The sequence below is a fragment of the Lepidochelys olivacea genome (assembly GCF_965140295.1).
Source record: "Lepidochelys olivacea isolate rLepOli2 genome assembly, chromosome: 12".
Taxonomy (NCBI): domain Eukaryota; kingdom Metazoa; phylum Chordata; order Testudines; family Cheloniidae; genus Lepidochelys; species Lepidochelys olivacea.
The window spans coordinates 2,007,640-2,025,612 of NC_140422.1; the positions used below are offsets into that span (position 1 = coordinate 2,007,640).

Genomic DNA, 17,973 nt, shown 5'->3' on the forward strand with positions numbered 1-17,973 from the left:
AGTGCCCATCTTTAAAAAAGGGAAGGAGGATCCGGGGAACTATAGGCCAGTCAGCCTCACCTCAGTCCCTGGAAAAATCATGGAGCAGGTCCTCAGGGAATCAATTCTGAAGCACTTAGAGGAGAGGAAAGTGATCAGGAACAGCCAGCATGGATTCACCAAGGGCAAGTCTTGCCTGACTAATCTAATTGCCTTCTATGACGATATAACTGGTTCTGTGGATGAAGGGAAAGCAGTGGTCGTGTTGTTCCTTGACTTTAGCAAAGCTTTTGACATGGTCTCCCACAGTATTCTTGCTAGCAAGTTAAAGAAGTATGGGCTGGATGAATGGACTATAAGGTGGATAGAAAGCTGGCTAGATTGTCGGGCTCAACGGGTAGTGATCAATGGCTCCATGTCTAGTTGGCAGCCGGTCTCAAGTGGAGTGCCCCAAGGGTCAGTCCTGGGGCCGGTTTTGTTCAATATCTTCATAAATGATCTGGAGGATGGTGTGGATTGCACTCTCAGCAAGTTTGCAGATGACACTAAACTAGGAGGAGAAGTAGATACGCTGGAGGATAGGGATAGGATACAGAGGGCCCTAGAGAAATTGGAGGATTGGGCCAAAAGAAATCTGATGAGGTTTAACAAGGACAAGTGCAGAGTCCTGCACTTAGGACGGAAGAATCCCATGCACCGCTACAGACTAGGGACCGAATGGCTCGGCAGCCATTCTGCAGAAAAGGATCTAGGGGTTATGGTGGATGAGAAGCTGGATATGAGTCAGCAGTGTGCCCTTGTTGCCAAGAAGGCCAATGGCATTTTGGGGTGTATAAGGAGGGGCATTGCCAGCAGATCGAGGGACGTGATCGTTCCCCTCTATTCGACACTGGTGAGGCCTCATCTGGAGTACTGTGTCCAGTTTTGGGCCCCACACTACAAGAAGGATGTGGAAAAATTCAAAAGAGTCCAGCGGAGGGCAACAAAAATGATGAGGGGACTGGAACACATGAGTTATGAGGAGAGGCTGAGGGAACTGGGGATGTTTAGTCTACGGAAGAGAAGAATGAGGGAGGATTTGATAGCTGCTTTCAACTACCTAAAAGGGGGTTCCAAAGAGGATGGCTCTAGACTGTTATCAGTGGTAGCAGATGACAGAACAAGGAGTAATGGTCTCAATTTGCAGTGGGGGAGATTTAGGTTGGATATTAGGAAAAACGTTTTCACTAGGAGGGTGGTGAAACACTGGAATGCGTTACCTAGGGAGGTGGTGGAATCGCCTTCCTTAGAAGTTTTTAAGGTCAGGCTTTACAAAGCCCTGGCTGGGATGATTTAATTGGGGATTGGTCCTGCTTTCAGCAGGGGGTTGGACTAGATGACCTCCCGAGGTCCCTAGCCAGGGTGGGGAACTACTCCACCAACCCTGAGCACCCACAGCCTGGCTCAGAGGCCAGCCCCACTCGCTGTGAAGAGTCACCCCACTGCACGGAGGAGACCCTGCCAACAGTCTGCTTTGCCGGCACCGCCCCCCACACAGCCCGCCTGTGTTCCCAGCCCAGTCCCACTCACCAAGACACTGTGAGTGCCCCAGCAGAGCCTGGCCTGCCTGGCCGGTGACAGAGCTTTGGGAACAACTGGTGTCACTCCTGACTGGAACAGCCAATGTCTCCGTCAGAGAAGGAACCTTCCCTTCCTCCTTCCAACATGCCAGTTGGACAACACCCTGGATTCCCACCCAGTGCTAGCCAATGACCCCCCAGCCAAACTTCCAGGTCCTCAGCAGCTGCTGGAGATGCTAGCCAAAGGCCAATCACACACTCATTTTACTGAAGCCAACATTCTCCATCCAGCGCGATTGGGATCCAGGCCAGAATGTGGAACTGAAATCAGCTTGTGGCACTGATGGATGCTCCTCCTGCCCATAGAGCATGGACAGACATCCGTGCTCATCCTCCAGGACCTCTCTGCAGCACCGGACGCTGTCGCCCAGGAGATAATGCTGTCACCTTAGAGAAGTGGCGGGGGGCAGGGTAGAGCTCTACAAAGGTTTGTGTCCTTCCTGGAGGGATGCACCCAATGATGGGAGCCTGCACCTCCCACATAGATTCCCTCACGTGTGGAATCCCGCAAGGACCAGTTCTCTCTCCTGTTCCTTTCAGCAGCTACACACAGCCACTAGGTGCTATGCCAGCAACATGCAGGAGACACACAGCTCTGCCGGTCTGTCACCACGTGCGGCCTCCCCACCACCACCAAGATGGCCCAGGGCTGGGGTGAGAGCCGCCCGCGGTGGAAGACAGAGGTGATGCTGGAGGGCAGAGCAAAGCATTCCTAGCCACGGCACAGTCTCCTTTGCCTGAAAATACACACCCACAATTGGTCAGTTCAGTCCGTAGTTTACGAGAGCCCCTGGTTCCTTATGTTGAGCTCTCCCATAGCAGCACGAGCGAGTACCTCTCTCTATCACCCCCACGAGGCTGGGAGACCCCATCCCATCCTGGCGGACGACGAGCCAGCCTGTTCTTCATGCCTTCGTCACCTCTCAGCTGGACTCCAGCACTGACATACACTTGGGCACGAAACCTTCAGCACTTCAAAGAATCATAGAATATCAGGTTTGGAAGGTCATCTAATCCAACCCCCTGCTCAAAGCAGGACCAATCCCCAACTAAATCATCCCAGCCAGGGCTTTGTCAAGCCGGACCTTAAAAACCTCTAAGGAAGGAGATTCCACCACCTCCCTAGGTAACGCATTCCACTGCTTCACCACCCTCCTAGTGAAAAAGTTTTTCCTAATATCCAACCTAAACCTCCCCCACTGCAACTTGAGACCTTTGCTCCTTCTGTCATCTGCTACCACTGAGAACAGCCTAGATTCCTCCTCTTTGGAACCTCCTTTCAGGTAACTGAAAGCAACTATCAAATCCCCCCTCACTCTTCTCTTCTGCGGACTCAATAATCCCAGTTCCCTCAGCCTCTCCTCATAAGTCATGTGTTCCAGTCCCCTAACCATTTTTGTTGTCCTCCACTGGACTCTTTCCAATTTTTCCACATCCTTCTTGTAGTGTGGGGCCCAAAACTGGACACAGTACTCCGGATGAGGCCTCACAAATGCCAAATACAGGGGAATGATCATGTCCCTCGATCTGCTGGCAATGCCCCTCCTTATACACCCCAAAATGCCACTGGCCTTCTTGGCAACAAGGACACACTGTTGACTCATATCCAGCTTCTCGTCCACCATAACCCCTTGGTCCTTTTCTGCAGAACTGCTGCCAAGCCATTCGGTCCCTAGTCTGTAGCGGTGCATGGGATTCTTCCGTCCTAAGTGCAGGACTCTGCACTTGTCCTTGTTGAACCTCATCAGATTTCTTTTGGCCCAATCCTCCAATTTCTCTAGGGCCCTCTGTATCCTATCCCTACCCTCCAGCGTATCTACCTCTCGTCCTAGTTTAGTTTCATCTGCAAACTTGCTGAGGGTGCAATTCACACCATCCTCCAGATCATATATGAAGATATTGAACAAAACTGGCCCCAGGACCAAAGCTTGGGGCACTCGGCTTGATACCGGCTGCCAACTAGACATGGAGCCATTGATCACTACCCGTTGAGCCCGATGATCTAGACAGCTTTCTATCCACCTTATGGTCCATTCATCCAGCCCATACTTCTTTAACTTGCTAGCAAGAATACTGTGGGAGACCGTGTCAAAAGCTTTGCTAAAGTCAAGGAATAACACGTCCACTGCTTTCCCCTCATCCACAGAGCCAGCCCTTGGTGAATCCATGCTGATTGTTCCTGATCACTTTCCTCTCCTCGAAGTGCTTCAAAAATTGATTCCTTGAGGACCTGCTCCATGATTTTTCCAGGGACTGAGGTGAGGCTAACTGGCTTGTAGTTCCCTGGATCCTCCTTCTTCTCTTTTTTAAAGATGGGCACTACATTAGCCTTTTTCCAGTCATCCGGGACCTCCCCCGATCGCTACTTGGGAAACTCTAGCTGGTGCAGTGTGCTCAGCACGTCTCCTCAGCAAAACGGACACTGCGAGCACATCAAACCAGCTCCCTGCACCGGCCTCCTGTACAACAGTGGGTCCAGTCCAAGGCCTAAAGCTCCGAGCCAAGGACCATGAGCAAGGACTCCACTCCTCTGGCACAATCAAATGCTCCTGCTTCGGGTAATGGTCGCCAGTCCCAGACCTCCACCATCCGCTCCCAGGGCCAGGCGCACTGCTCCGACCCGCCTTCTCTCACACACCTGAGCAGCAAGGACGCTGTAAAAGCCAACCACTGCAGGGCATGCACAATGCTCCCCTGGCAAGGTGAGAGAGAACGAACCAGCCAGGACAGACGTGAGTCACGCTGCCTAATGCCCTGTTGGGAGGTGTGGGAAAAGAGCCTGTACAGAACAGAAAGAATTCTCCTCTGGCTGTGAAAAGGACACTCCCTCCAACGCCTGCGCTCTCTTCTCCCGAGGCCAAGCAACACGGGTGGGCCCCAGACATGCAAGAGAGCTGTGCTGGAGGTGTTCCTAAACGTGGGTGAGACGTGGGCCTTCTCTGTACCAGGGGCTTTTGCAAAACAGCTCCCACCATCACTGCCCCTGATGCCACTCCATTGGCAGGGACCAGTGGGATTCAGAAGGTGAAATGCTGGTGGTCCCAGGAGCCCCGTCTCCAGGGGCTGCCCGGAGGGAAACATCTTATAAAAAACCCCACGTAGACACAGCCGAACAAAATTCCCTATCAATGCCCAGGGCACAGCTTGCCACGTTATTCCTGAATGGCTGGGCCTAGCACATGGCGCGGGTACAAGCAGCGCTTTCAAGTACCCCAGCCAGCAGGGCTGTAGTGGCAACAGGGACAGTGACAGCTTCTCTCCTGTGTGCCTTGGAGGCCATTGCTGTGGAGGATCTGCCCGCCTCTGCCTGGTGCTATCTGAGGCTCCAGGGAATATGATGAGGAAGACCACGCTGTCTGACTCTTGATTCTTCCCACCGCCGCTTTCACTGAGACCAGGGTAGCGGCCCCACACTGCACGATTACAGCTACAGCACCCATGTACCGAGGCATCCAGGTCAAACCCACACCCCCCAGGCCAAACCCACACCTTCCCCTTCAAGGAGGTGGCCCCTGCTGCAGTGTCTCCCCTCACAGTCCTGGCTGCTGAAGCCCATGAGGCTTGCGTACCATGGCCTGGCTTAGCCGAGCTTGATGTGGGATCGGCTAGTGCAGTTCCCTGTGGCAACTGGCAGCTCTCCACGGTCTGCTGGTGGCTCTCTGGGGTTTGCTGGCACACAAGGCCAGGAAAGGCGAGGTCCTGGAGGACCAGGTGGTGGTGGTGCAGGGCAGCCCATTTGGGATGAGAAGTGCTGGAGAAGAAAGGCAGAGTCCACCCCCCGGAGAGGCAGGAGAGGTCCAGGCCAGGGTTACAGAGCTCAGGCATAGCCCAACGACCAGTCTCGAGCACTGGTGTCCATTTCCCCAGCCCTGTCTGCAGCACGTAGGGTGCAGGCCTCTCTGGAATGCCGGAGGCTTTGGGATGAGCCACAGGAGCAGAGCAGGCTATGGTGAAGAGAGATCCTGGACAAGTGAAGTGTCCCTACGCAACAGAGAACCAGGGTGAGGGAGAACAGGTTCCCAGACTGCTGCTTGGGGCCCTGCAGCGCTGGCCCCTCCTCGTCTCCACCGGCCCAAGGACACTACAGCCAATCCCGCAATCCCGTGGCACCTCCACTGGCCAGGCAGGGACTGGGACTGGCCTGTCACCACCCAGAGAGCACTGAGAGTCCCCAAATCAGACCTGGAGGGGGGGACAGGAACATTTCCCCAACCCTCTCTCTGAGGAGCTGCCCCTAGCTGCGGGGGGAAGCCAACCCCGACACTGGACACTTTCCCTGTCTGGAGCAGCCTGGGGTAGGCCCCGACCTCCAAACTCCTTTGGGTTTGCGGTGTCATCTCCACCTGGGGGGTCTTGACTGGGAGTACGTCGCACTCGCTGTGTCCAGGGGTGAGCGATGCCCGAGGAGCAGGAGGGAGCCATGGCCATTGCTCAGACCGCGCTGCTGGGGGACAGTTCTGCCCTTCCACCTATAGGAAGTGGAGACACAGACCCCTGGGCTACCTGCCTTGCCGGGGAGCAGGAGCCATGCATACAAAAGCCACCATTTCCTAGAAACCTAGAGCATGAACCTGGGGCATCCTCCCCTCGGGAAAGCCCCTGGCCATGCCCACAACCCCGCCAAAGCTGGACACCCCCATTTCTGAAACATTCCCCACGCTGGCTCCCTGCCCTGCTGGCTTGGCCTGCTAGGGCTGGGGATCTCTGAATGCAGCCCTGGCTAATGGGGCATGGGGCCTTCCCTACAGACCTGGAGAGTGGAGTGTGGGCACCAGGACTTCTGGGATCCATGCCAAGCTCTGCGACACAGGGACGATTCCCTCCTCCCTGTGAGGCTGAGCTGTGGGCGTCTGGGGGCACTGGGAGAGCAGTGAGTGCTCTGCACTTGGGTGGGTCAGGTGAGGGCATTCAGGCCCACAGTCTGTGCTACTCCCTGCCCTGTCCCCACAACAAGGGACTGACCCCAAAGTTACCATGCAAGCGACAGGCCAGAACCCAGCCTCCTCCATGGTCACAAGGCCAAGCAATTCCTGGCACAAGCCTCCTGGACCCAGCCAGGCAGCAGGCAGGAGCACTCTGCCTGGGAGAGGATCCTCCGGCCTGGGCACACCAGGGCACCCCTGAGCTATGACACAACAGCAGCCCCAGAGGGGTCATGCCCATGGGGCATGGCACATGCCTTAGCCATGCTGGGAGCCGCCGGAACGCCACTGCATTGCCTGGAGCCAGTCCTGGAGCTGAGCCATTTCCAAGGCAACTGGTGGGCTCTCCTGGCATGGTGAGCCAGGAAGAGCTGCTGTGTTGGGTTCCCACTGCAGCTGCCTGGGAGAGCCCTGTCTCCCCTCCCACTGGCCAGCACCCCCAGTGTGGCCACTGACTCGGCCCCCACGGCCCAGAGCCACCGCCTCTCGCAGGACCGGTGCAGTGAGGACTTGCTGTCCTGTTAACCACACTGCCTCCCTCTGGCCATCTCCCTGCCCTGCACACGCTGCCCCTGCGACGTACTGCCCAGCCACCTAGTGCTGCCTTGGCCCTCCCAGTTCCAATCCCACTGACAGGTGCTGGCCCCGAGGGCAACTCCTCCGGCAGCAGGGGCCCCAGACTGGCTCCGGGTTCCAGCTGCTTTTACTGATGCCCAGGTGCTTCGCTGCCAGGAAGAGCCACAGCCAGGGGGAGTGGCTGGAGCAACGCCAGAGCCAGCAGCACCCCGGGGCCCCAGCACCCTGGGCGGGAACGGCTGTCCCAGCCTGGGGAAGCTGCTGCCCATCAGCCCAGCCATGACATGACTACCCAGCAGGCTGCATCTCAGGGGAGTGGCAGGTGGCTCCGTGCCTCACCACACTGCACCGTGGCAAGGGCCCTGGGACAGCCAGCTCCAGGAGCCCTGAGCCCTGTGGCCCTCTGGATCCATGGACAACGCCCCAGGGCCACTTCCCATTCTCAGCAGCCAAATCCCATGCAGCACAGAGAGCAAAGCCAGGGTCCGGTGAGCTCCCAAAGCTGGAGCCAGGCAGAACATCACACATCCTATGGGCCCCCCTCGGGCTCAAGGACCCCACAGCACTGCCAAGCTAGGGACCCAGACCACCCTCCACTGCAGCCACCTCGGGGGAGCAGCCGCATGACCCAAAGCAGCCTGCACAACGGGGCCAGGGAGGATCTTTGTAGACAAGGGCTGGGGGCAGATGGGGACTCCTGTGGAAAGCACCTCGGAGCTGAACATCTGAGCTGGGGGAGCAGAGTTCGGTCTGAAGAGCTGCTGGACGACCCCATCATCCCCTGCCACACTGTAAGCCAGCCCCGCCACGCCCTGGGCTGCAGGGATGCTGTGCCCATCTCGCACAGCGGCGGGGGGCAGATCAGGTCCCAAGCCAGTGCATCGCCCAGCTGCTCGGCAACCACCCGATTCTCCCAAATGATGTGCCGGCCAGGCTCTGCCCAGTGCGAGGCTCTGGGAACGTCCCCTCCACAGACTGCCCCAGGCCAGCAGCCATGAAGGGAGCCAATGGGGGTGACACATCAATGGAGCAGGGGACTGGGAGTCTGGATTCTCTGCCCCTTTCTTGCATCTGTCTGATGCTGTGACCCCCCTGTGCGAGGTGCCGCGGAGGTCCCTGCTGAGCGGGTTAGTGTCGAGTCGGGAGGGGCACCCCCAGCACACGCTCAGGCTATCCGATGCCCCGCTCCCACCAGCAGCAGCCAGCCTCCAGGTCCTACCTGAAGGTCTTGTCCGGGGTCGAATTCAGGCCGGCGAAGGACTGGCTCCTATTGATCCTGGCGGCAAGGGCGCGCCGCTGGGGCCGCACGGAGAGTGACATGGTGGAGTGTGACCTGGAGGGCCTCCCTGCGGGGGAAGGAAACAACATGGTGAGGACAGGCAGGGACAGCTGGGTGTGCTGGGCTGGCACAGGAAGGGTCAGGCTCCCGGGGCGACGGCAGGGAGCGGGGCCACCTCAACTCAGGCTCCAGCACAGAGTCCCAACGCCGCGGGCTGGTCCCCGCGGCCCTACACCTGGTCCTTCCCCGGCACCACTGCCAAGCCGGGCTGGGGTGTGAGCCAGGCCTTCCCAGAGCAGCTCCAGCACCATCACCCCGTGCAATGGGGCCAGGTGCCGGTCTGAGAACTGGGCCCAGAGCTCTGGCAGGCTCCCCGGGAGCAGAGTGTGAGCCACACGGCTCTGGGACCCAGCACAGCTCCTGGATGCCCCTGAAGACCAGCGCTCTGGTGCTGCCCCCTGCCCTGTCCACGGAGCTGAGCAACTCCCCGTGTCCCGGCCACCCACACTCCCTCTGGGGCCAGCCAGGCACCAGCAGATCACTGCCCGTGGCAGGGCAGGAGCCAGGGTCCAAGGCGGGGCACCACTCCACTGTCAGTGCCGGGAAGGACAGACACCGGGGGGAGCTGAGCCAAAGGCCCGAGACAGCAGGAAACACTCCTTGTCCCAGGCACGCCAAGACTTCCTGGAGCCCAGCTTCCTGGCCAGAGGCCAGCCCAGCCCAGGAGCCCTGCCCGGTGTAGCCTGAGACCACACAGGCCTCAGCCGACTGGCAGGAGCTGCAAGCAACCTCCCGATCATTCTGAGACACTGCCCCAGTGCCCCAAAGATCCCTCCCCGAGGGACTCGCAGCCCCGCCCCTTAGCAAAGCATGCCACGCCCTGCAGGGGGTGCTGCGTGGCCCCTCGGCTCCCACACGCCCTGCAGCTGGGGGCACATGGTGCTGTAACCCATGGACAGCCCCATCCCGCCGAGCCCGGGGTGGAAGGTGGCTGCCCCCACATCAGCGAAGTGCCCCGCTTGGGCGGGTGGGCCACCTCCAGTGCCTCTGCCCGGGCGCTCAGCCAAGTCTCTGGGGATGCAGCAGAGGCACCAGGGCGGCGCTGGGCAGACACAGGAGCATTTTGGGGCCGCTCTGCTGGGAGATTACAGAGCCCAGGCCATCTCGGCGCCAGGACAGGGCAGAGCTGCCAGCTCCCAGATAACAATCTGCTATGGCCCCCTCCTCCTGTGCCAGCCGCCACGAAGGAAGCCCCAGGACAGCAGAGCCTGCTGGAAAGTCCCCGACCCACCCACGCTGCAGCCAGAGAGTCCCCAGGAGCCCCTCTGAGGAAGGAAAGGGAGTGAGGCAGCTGGCTCCCTGGCCCAAAGGCCAGGCCTGCCGGGGGCACGCCACACAGGGAGGACCCAGCGTTCTCTGCACGGCTGATCCACCAGGGCTGCCCCCCAAATCCCACCGGGGTGCTGTATATTTCACAGATAGCCATTTCCTGGGAAGATGTACGTAGCAGTGGCTGGGAGCCAGGACTCCTTGGGTTCTACTCCTGGCTCCTAGGTCTTGAGCCCATCCCTGTTCGCACCATGCCTCAGTTTCCTCCTGGGTAAAGCAGGGGAGAGGATATTGACCCAACTTTCTCTGACAAGGGACACATGCTCTGCATTGCTACTGCCCCCTCCTGCTCCCCACACTGCTCAGAGCCCCCTCCTGCCCACTGCCTCCCACTCCATCTACCCCTCCCTGCAAACTTTCCCCCAGCTGCCCCACACTGGGGCAGCCCCCCAACTCACAAAAGCATGCACCCTTCTACAACAGCCTCCCCACTGCTGCAAAGATGGAACCACGAAGGCCCATGCCATTGGTTTAGCCAAGCATGTCAATGGGGCTTGTCTGGCTCATAAGCCCCAGAGAACAACCTCAACCCCCGCCTAGCTCTGTGACATGGCACCAGCCAGCAGCTCTCAGCCATCCCCTGACAGGGAAGGGAACATGTGCCCCCGACCCCTTTGGTGCCCCCCTGCTGGCCACGGAGCAAGATCTACTCCTAATGCAATGATCCATGCCCAGCATCTCACAAGGTGTGTATGGGAATGGTGCCATCTCCAGCCACAGCCTGGTAATCCCAGAGGGCCTGGAAGGCCCCCAAGTCTTTAGGGGATCACACAGACATAAGAATGGCCATACTGGGTCAGACCAATGGTCCATCTAGCCCAGTATCCTGTCCTCCGACAGTGGCCAATGCCAGGTGTTTCACTGGGAATGAACAGAACAGGTAATCAAGTGATCCATCCCCTGTCACCCATTCCCAGCCACTGTCAGTCAGAGGCTAGGGACACCCAGAGCACGGGGTTGTGTCCCTGGCCATTTTGGCTAATAGCCATTGATGGAGCTCAGAGTGGCCCAGGCCACCCACTAAGTGTCAGGACAAGCCAGATGCAGCCAGCATGTGGCCGTATTTCGCAACAGACACACCACCACACTGAAGAAATGGGGAGCCATCTGCCTTCCCTGGGGTCTGTGGAGAGATGGGCTGGCCACTTGACTGGATTTCCAGATGTACAAACCTCAGCCTGTGCCAGGAACGGATGCCAGAGGGAAGCTGAAAATACCAGGCCACAGTGGAAGACCTTGGCACAGCCTCCTCCTGCCCATCGGCTTGGCTGCACAGGGGTAATGCGCAGAGGGAGCAGTCCACATGCCGGAGAGCTGCTCGGGGCCTTGAGTAACTTAGGCACAGCCCCTCCACCACACTGATGTGCCCGCACTGCCCAGGCGGTCACTGCACCCAGACCCCGCCATGGCACCAGGAGCCATTTGGTCCAAGGCACAGCGCATAGACTCACACAAACATAGGCCTGGAAGCACCTCGACAGGCCACCTAGGCCAGGCCCCTGCACTGAGGTAGGACCACATGTTACCTAGACCAGCCCTGAGAGGGATTTGTCCAATCTGTCCTTAAAACCCTCCAATGACTGGGATTCCACTGCCTCCCTCAGTAATTCCTCCCCGTGCTTAACCACCCTGACGGGTGGGACATTCTTCCTGATGTCCAAGCTAAACCTAGCACCCTCCTCTTTATAACAACCTTATACGTATGTCCCCCTTCAGTCTTCTCTTCTCCAGGCTCAACAAACCCAATTGCTTCAGTCTCCCCTCACGGGTCATGTTCTCTAGACCTTTGATCAATTTTGTTGCTTTTCTCTGGACTTTTTCCAAGTTTGTCCACGTCCTTCCTGAGGTGTGGTGCCCAGAACTGGACACAGGGCTCCAGCTGAGGCCTTCTCAGCGCTGAGTGGAGTGGAAAAACTACTCCTCGTGCCGTGCTGCACAGCACTCGTAGGGCTAGTCCACACTAGAATCACTGCAGCTGCGCCTCTGTCGCTCTGCTCGTGCAGACGCTGCATGACGACGGGAGAGCTCCACCTCCCCAGCAGCGGTAGCTGTGTCTGTGGGGGCGCGTCGCACACTGATACAGGGCTGTGCACCCCGGGGCTTGGGTCGGTGCAACTTACATCGCTCGGGGGCTGGCTTTTGCGCACCCTGAGCGACTGACGTTCTACCGAAGTAAGTGCTAGTGTGCACAACCCCATTGACTCAGACAGAACCATCAGGATCATCCAGTCTGACCTACACATCACAGGCCACAGAACCTCGCCCACCCACTCCTGCAACAGACTGTTCAAAGACTTCAAGGTCCAGAGAATCCACCATTTACTTTAGGACAGTGGTTTTCAACCTGTGGTCCACAGACCCTGGGGGTCCACAGAGAGATTTCCAAAGGGGTCTTCGCCTCCATTCAACATTTTGTAGGGGGTTGCAAATGAAAAAAGGAAGAAAAGTACTGCTCTAGTTCACCCCAACAAGTGACCCCGTGCTGCAGAAGAAGGCAAAAATCCTCCCAGGGACTGATCCGGGGAAAATTCCTTCCCTCCCCCACATACAGAGATCAGTTAGACCCTGTGGGTGAGACCCACAGGCAGGCACCTGGAAAAGAAATCCCTGTAGTCACTCAGAGCCCTCCCCATCTAGTGTCCCATTACCAGCCATTGGAGATATTGGCTAACAGCAGTCGTGGATGGGAATCTATCCCAGAACGACATGGTTTTTTTTCCCAATAGTACATTGCTAATTCAAATTCAGTTTGTTAACCACCATAACCCCAGATCCCTTTCTGCAGCACTCCTTCCTCGGCAGTAATATCCCACTCTGTATGTGTGCAACTGATTGGTCCTTCCTCAGTGGAGCACTTTGCATTCGTCCTTAGTGAATTTTGTCCTGTTGATGTCAGACCATTTCTCCAGTTTGTCCAGCTCATTTTGAATTCTAACCCTGCCCTCCGAAGTGATTGCACCTCCTCCTAGCGTGGTACGGCCCGCAGGCGTCATGAATGTGCTTTCAATGCCCTTATCCAAATCATCTGTGAAGATACCGAATAGAACTGGAGCCAGGACTCCCACTGGTGGCCGCTGCCCGGCTGAGGGGTGACTGCGAGAGTCTCCTGTCTCTGTTACAGCAGCTCAGGGTTGCCTTCGTGAGTCAAAGCCCCCATCTCACAGGCCCCTCAAGCCCACATTCCAGGGGGCCCCCAGCAGGGTCCCACACGCAGCCGTGCTGCTTTCAGCAGGAGGCTCTGGGCTGCCCAGGGGTTTGGCGGCAGTGGAAGTCTCTGGTCACCGTGTCAGTGCCCAGGGAGAGGAGAGGGAATTCACTCCTGCTAGAGAACAAGGCCCTGGGCGACCGCTCACCCCATGGCATGGCAGTGCCCAGGTCGCGGTATCTGCTGGGGCAGCCCAGCTCCCGCAAGGCTGTGGGGGGAGGCGCAGGGGACCTCACCAGATGGCAAAGCAAGGAGCCCCAGAGAAGCCGCAAGGAGGAAGACAAGTCCAGAAAGACAGCGTGGCTGTGGCCAGAGCCTGGCGGAGCCGGGTCCTGCCACAAGATTCGCTTGCTCTAGAAGCTGCTGGCACCGACGGCCCCTTTCACACACCAAACGGCTGCATGCAGGTGGGTGTCCGATTTGATTCTGAATGGCCACAAAAGGGCCGGAGGGGGCACAGGGTGGAGGAGGAGCCCAAACAGCCTGGAGGGAAAGGCTGCCAGATCTCCTCCAGAAGGGGGCACAGCTCCCTCGCCCGGGCACCTGCCTGCTCACACAGCAGCCACACAGGGAAGGTCAAGGCTCCGGCATTAGACGGGGCTGAACAGATGGGGCAGGGATAACACGCCAAGGGGGCGGCACTCAGGGCCCAGCACAGGACTCCTCAGCTCCCTAATCGGCTTATGCAGAGTTTCCTCCTCTCCTTAGTCCTCTGGCCCAGGGGGCAGCCAAGCAGCCGGGTGCATGGGCACAGTGCCAGCTGGCAGGAAGGCATGGGGTGGTCAGCTACCCACGACACTGCCCCCTGCACAGCGGCAGGGGGAGGGGACCCAGACTGCAATACGGCAGAGCCAACCCTCCAGCCACGACAGGGCCAGACACTGGGGCCTGCCTGGCATGGGGGCGGGTCCTTGGCAAGCCAGGCACACTGCCGCCAATGGCACATTCTCCCCGGGCTCAGCATCCTCAACGATGACACCTGAGCAACCACATCCCAACGGGGCTGCCTGACCGGGGAGCTCAGAGCGTCCCCAGGCAGCTGGATTCAGCCTCAGCCCGCCCTGGGACCCCACCCCAGCAGGGCCCCAGCCCACCCTCCAGAGACCTCCAGCTGCAGCACCCTGTATCCCCCACAGCTCCTCACACAGAACCAGCCCCGCCCTGGCACACACTTGCTCAGCTGCTGGCTCGGCCCTAGCAGGCTCTGGGCTAGCCAGGCTGACCCCACAGCATGGTCGTTTCCCCAGACGGAGGGCTCTGGCCCGGTCCTTACTGACCCTGGCTGCCCTGCCATCGTGGGAGCATTGCCACGCAGCACTGAACGGTTAACTGCCAGTACTCCCGCCGGAGAGAGCAAGGCCCAGTGAGCAGAACCAGGCAGGACGGGTCCCCGACGTCCAGCCCGGGCAGGCTGCTAACACAGCCGAGCTGCCTGGCCCATTCTCCAGCGCAGCGCCAGCCCCCTCCAGTCTCTAGGGCAACGCTGGCCCAATTAAGCTCCTTAAGGAAGAGCCGTAATCCCAAGTAGTCCAGCTCACCTGCAGGCCCCCAGATTACCCTATGGGGGCCATTTAATCAGCTCACAGCAAAGCAAGCCAGGCTGCTGGCTCTGGGCCGCAGCCACCCACTGTTATTTACATCCCAAGCTGCAGGGATGGGGGTCTGGGCGTGGGGTGGGTCTGGCTCCAGACCCACCTCCTCCACCAGGGACCGTGACAGCAGCATGGCTCCCACCGGCAGGGCACCGCCAACAGGACCGCTGGGGGCCCATCACGCCCACGGCCCGAACTTGCCCACAGCACTGCCAGCTGCAGAACTCTGAGCTGCGGTGGCATGGACCCACCATCTGTTCCTGCAGAGGGGGCAAAGCCAGTCCCTCTCTTCTGTCTGCCCCTTCTCCACGTGCCCAGTGCAACGCCCCCCTGCAGCCATTCCTCTGCCTCAGGAGGGTCCATCTTGCACCTGGAGCCAGAGGACAGAGCCATTCCAGGTCTGCCTGCCCAGCGGGGCAGCCACATGTCAGCGCTGGAGCAAGGGGCCCTGGGCTGCCCAGGGAGCCAGCAGCCCTTCCCACCGTCAGCTCCTTCCCCAGGCCAGGGCCGGAGCGGGAAAGAAGGCAAGGCCCAAGCGTAGCTACTGGATGCTATGAACAGTGGTGTGAGGCCCAGCTGGATGCCCGCTGCTGGCACATGCCCAGGGCTCTGCCCTGCTACTGCTAGAGCCCTCTGGGCCCAAGAAACAGCTCTGCCATGCTGCTGCTGCCCCCGCCCACCTCCCAGGCCAGCCCCTTCACATGGCAGATCCTGCTTCTCCTATCAGCCCGGCCCTCCAACGCCAGGAGGGGGGGGAATCCCCTCCCCTTCTCTCTCCCACTCCCAGACTCCAGCATGCACCCCCAGCTCAGCCAGGGCACCCCCAGCTTGGGCCCCCTCCACCAGCTGCCTTGGCAATGTCGCTAAGATGCCAACAAAAGTCACTCCAGATGGTGTCCTGGGACTGCTGCTTATTAGACCAGTCAGTGGGCTCCATTCCCCTCTGCCCCACAGCTGCCTGCTGTACCACTTACTGCCCCTTGCCCGCCACTGAAACTTTGGGGCACTGGCTGCCTCTGCTCCAGGTCTGACCAGTGCCGAGCACAAGGGGGCTGGGGCAGCTAGGCGCTCACAATGCAACCAGGAAATTCCCATCACATAACCCCTGCTGGCCCTCTCCTCTCAGCTCTGCCTCGCAGGCATGGCACCTCCACCCCACTCCATCCCCTGGTCCTGCCTAGGCCCCGCCAGCTGGGCCATGTGCTTTCACTCCAGCTGCCCAGACGTCTCTCTTATGCCCAGCGGTTATCCGGCTGAGCTGGTGCCAGCTCAGTGGTGCTGGGAATCACCCCCAGGCTGGGCGATCTCACCTCCTCCCACCTTCCCCCAATCCCTCCATCTAGACCTAGGCCTGGCCTCCGACTTGCCAGAGCTGGGCTCCAGGCTTGGCAGCCCCAGTGACGTGCCATATGGATACCCCGGCTCCAGCAGGGTGCCGTGCGCACTGGGCCTATGTAAACGTGCCCAAGAACGGATCACTGGCAGCGCAATGTCTGGCTGGGGCTGGTGCCACCCCTGGAGCACTTGGCACCCAGCAAAGCATGGGCCGGATGTGTTTCTGGAAGGTATCGAGGCCAAAGCTCAGATCAAAGCACCTCAATATCAACATTGCTCATCCACTCACCTGCCCGAACCCGTGCAGGAGGGACCCAGCACCAGCATGGCGGCTGAGACAGCGCAGAGCCAGCCGGTTCCACCCTCCCCCGGCTGCCTCCTGCCACGGGGCGCAGCTCACAGCCAGCCAGCACAGCGCTCTCACCCGGCTCTGCCAAGGAGGCAGCGATCCAAGCCATGAGCAGGTGCAGACTGCAGCCAAAGCCTGAGTCAAGAGAGGGCCCACACGGTGTGGGAGAACCCAGCTGCCAGCCAAGCCAGCAGGCCATCCAGGGCCCGATGGGTATCAGCCTGTCCCCATTTGCCACCAGTCAGCGGGGCAAATGGGTACAGCTCAAAGCACCTGAAACTCTGACCCTGCTTTCCACACCTCCTCCCCATGGCAGACACGCTCTGCCCCGCTTGGTGCACGCGTGGGGCCAGGTCTCACAGGGAGGGCTGCAGCCCAGACAGGATTCTTCTCCTACCCCCAACTTAGGGCCCCCCAGCCTCCCACTCCCACCGTGCCATCTGGGGCTGGCATGCCCCCAAGAATACCGGGCACCGAGTACCCCACCACCCTCCGAGCTGAGAGCGTCCTCTGCTGCCTGGCTGCTCAGTCTCCAGGACAGGTCCCATTCTCCTCCTGGGGAGAAGGGCTTAGAACCCCGAGGGCCAAGGGGTTGCTGGGAGATACACGGACACATGTAGGGCTGATGTGGGACTGCATGGATGGGGCCCTGGCATCACCGGAAATGCCCCAAAAGCAATGGGGGCAAGGAGGAGGCACATTCGCAGGGTCATCCCGGCCCCCAGCCCCATGCGCCTACCTTCCCACGCAGCACAGCACCCAGGCCGGTCAGCGCAGCAGATCTAAGGGATCCTTTGGCACCATGTAACACCTGCAGTCAGTGCACCCCGGGCAGGGACTGCACCCCGAGGTCAGGCGTTCCCCGTGAAGAGCCCCTCAGAGCGAGCCATGCTGGGGCTGCAATACGGAGGGGCGGCAGGCCGTGAGCCCTGAGACGCGCGCACACAGGTGTGCCCAGCGAGGGGATCTCCCTGGCCCTCCACTCCTTCAGGGCTGGTCTCCTCCAGTGGGTGGGACAGGCCCAGTGCTCACACATTCCTGACATTGCAGAGAGAGTCAGTGACTGGTACTGCCGGGGGAGGGGCAGACTGACAGGGCAGACGCAGACAGCAGCACCCAAGGGTTTCACTCAGCTCTTCCCAGGGGCAGGGGGTAGCCGGCAGTCAGACACCCCTGTCCTGCCCCGGGCACAGACGCACAGGCAGGAGAGAGGGCACCACTGGCACCCAGTCACCAGCTATCCCCCTAGCACGCAGAGAACAGTCACCAGCACCTGTCGCTCAGGGGCACCAGCCCAGAGCTGTTCTCTGCCCTACATATGCCCAGCACAGAACTCTTCAGACACCACCTTCCCCAAGCCCCAGCGCCCCGATCGCACTCCCACCGGCAGCTGCCCTCCCTGTGCTCTGCTCTCAGTGTCCACCGCTGCCATGTCCAGGAACCATATCGGAGGTGACGGTGCCCAGTTGCAAGCCGTGTTCACACTGTTCACCTAGCCCACGGGCACTGAAGGAAGCAGAGAAGCCTGGGGGCCATGGGCAGGGAGGTGCCGACACTCCAGAATTCTACGCCCAGATGTGGCAGTGACAGCTAAAGCCTTATATGGCACCCAGGGCACAGGGTGGGCACTCGTGTCTCAGTCATAAGGGCCGTCTTGGGCAGAGACCAGGGCAGCAACAGGAAGATGGTAACCAGGATGCACGGCACAGGCCAGCCTGGCCCCTCACC

At 59.7% G+C, this 17,973-nt stretch overlaps 1 protein-coding gene across 7 annotated transcripts in view; it reads right to left on the bottom strand.

Moving 5' to 3' along the window:
• Positions 1-17,973, bottom strand: part of RIPOR1 (RHO family interacting cell polarization regulator 1) — a 117,479-nt gene that overhangs the window by 24,651 nt on the left and 74,855 nt on the right. For 6 of the 7 annotated variants that reach the window (XM_084644609.1, XM_084644606.1, XM_084644607.1 and 3 more), the window contains exon 2: positions 8,316-8,442. In XM_084644609.1, the coding sequence (XP_084500735.1) occupies positions 8,316-8,416 (101 nt within the window). In that variant the 5' untranslated portion in view covers positions 8,417-8,442. Of the gene's footprint in view, positions 1-8,315; positions 8,443-16,984; positions 17,221-17,973 lie in introns of those variants that run through there. The other variant, XM_084644608.1, reaches the window with a different exon arrangement.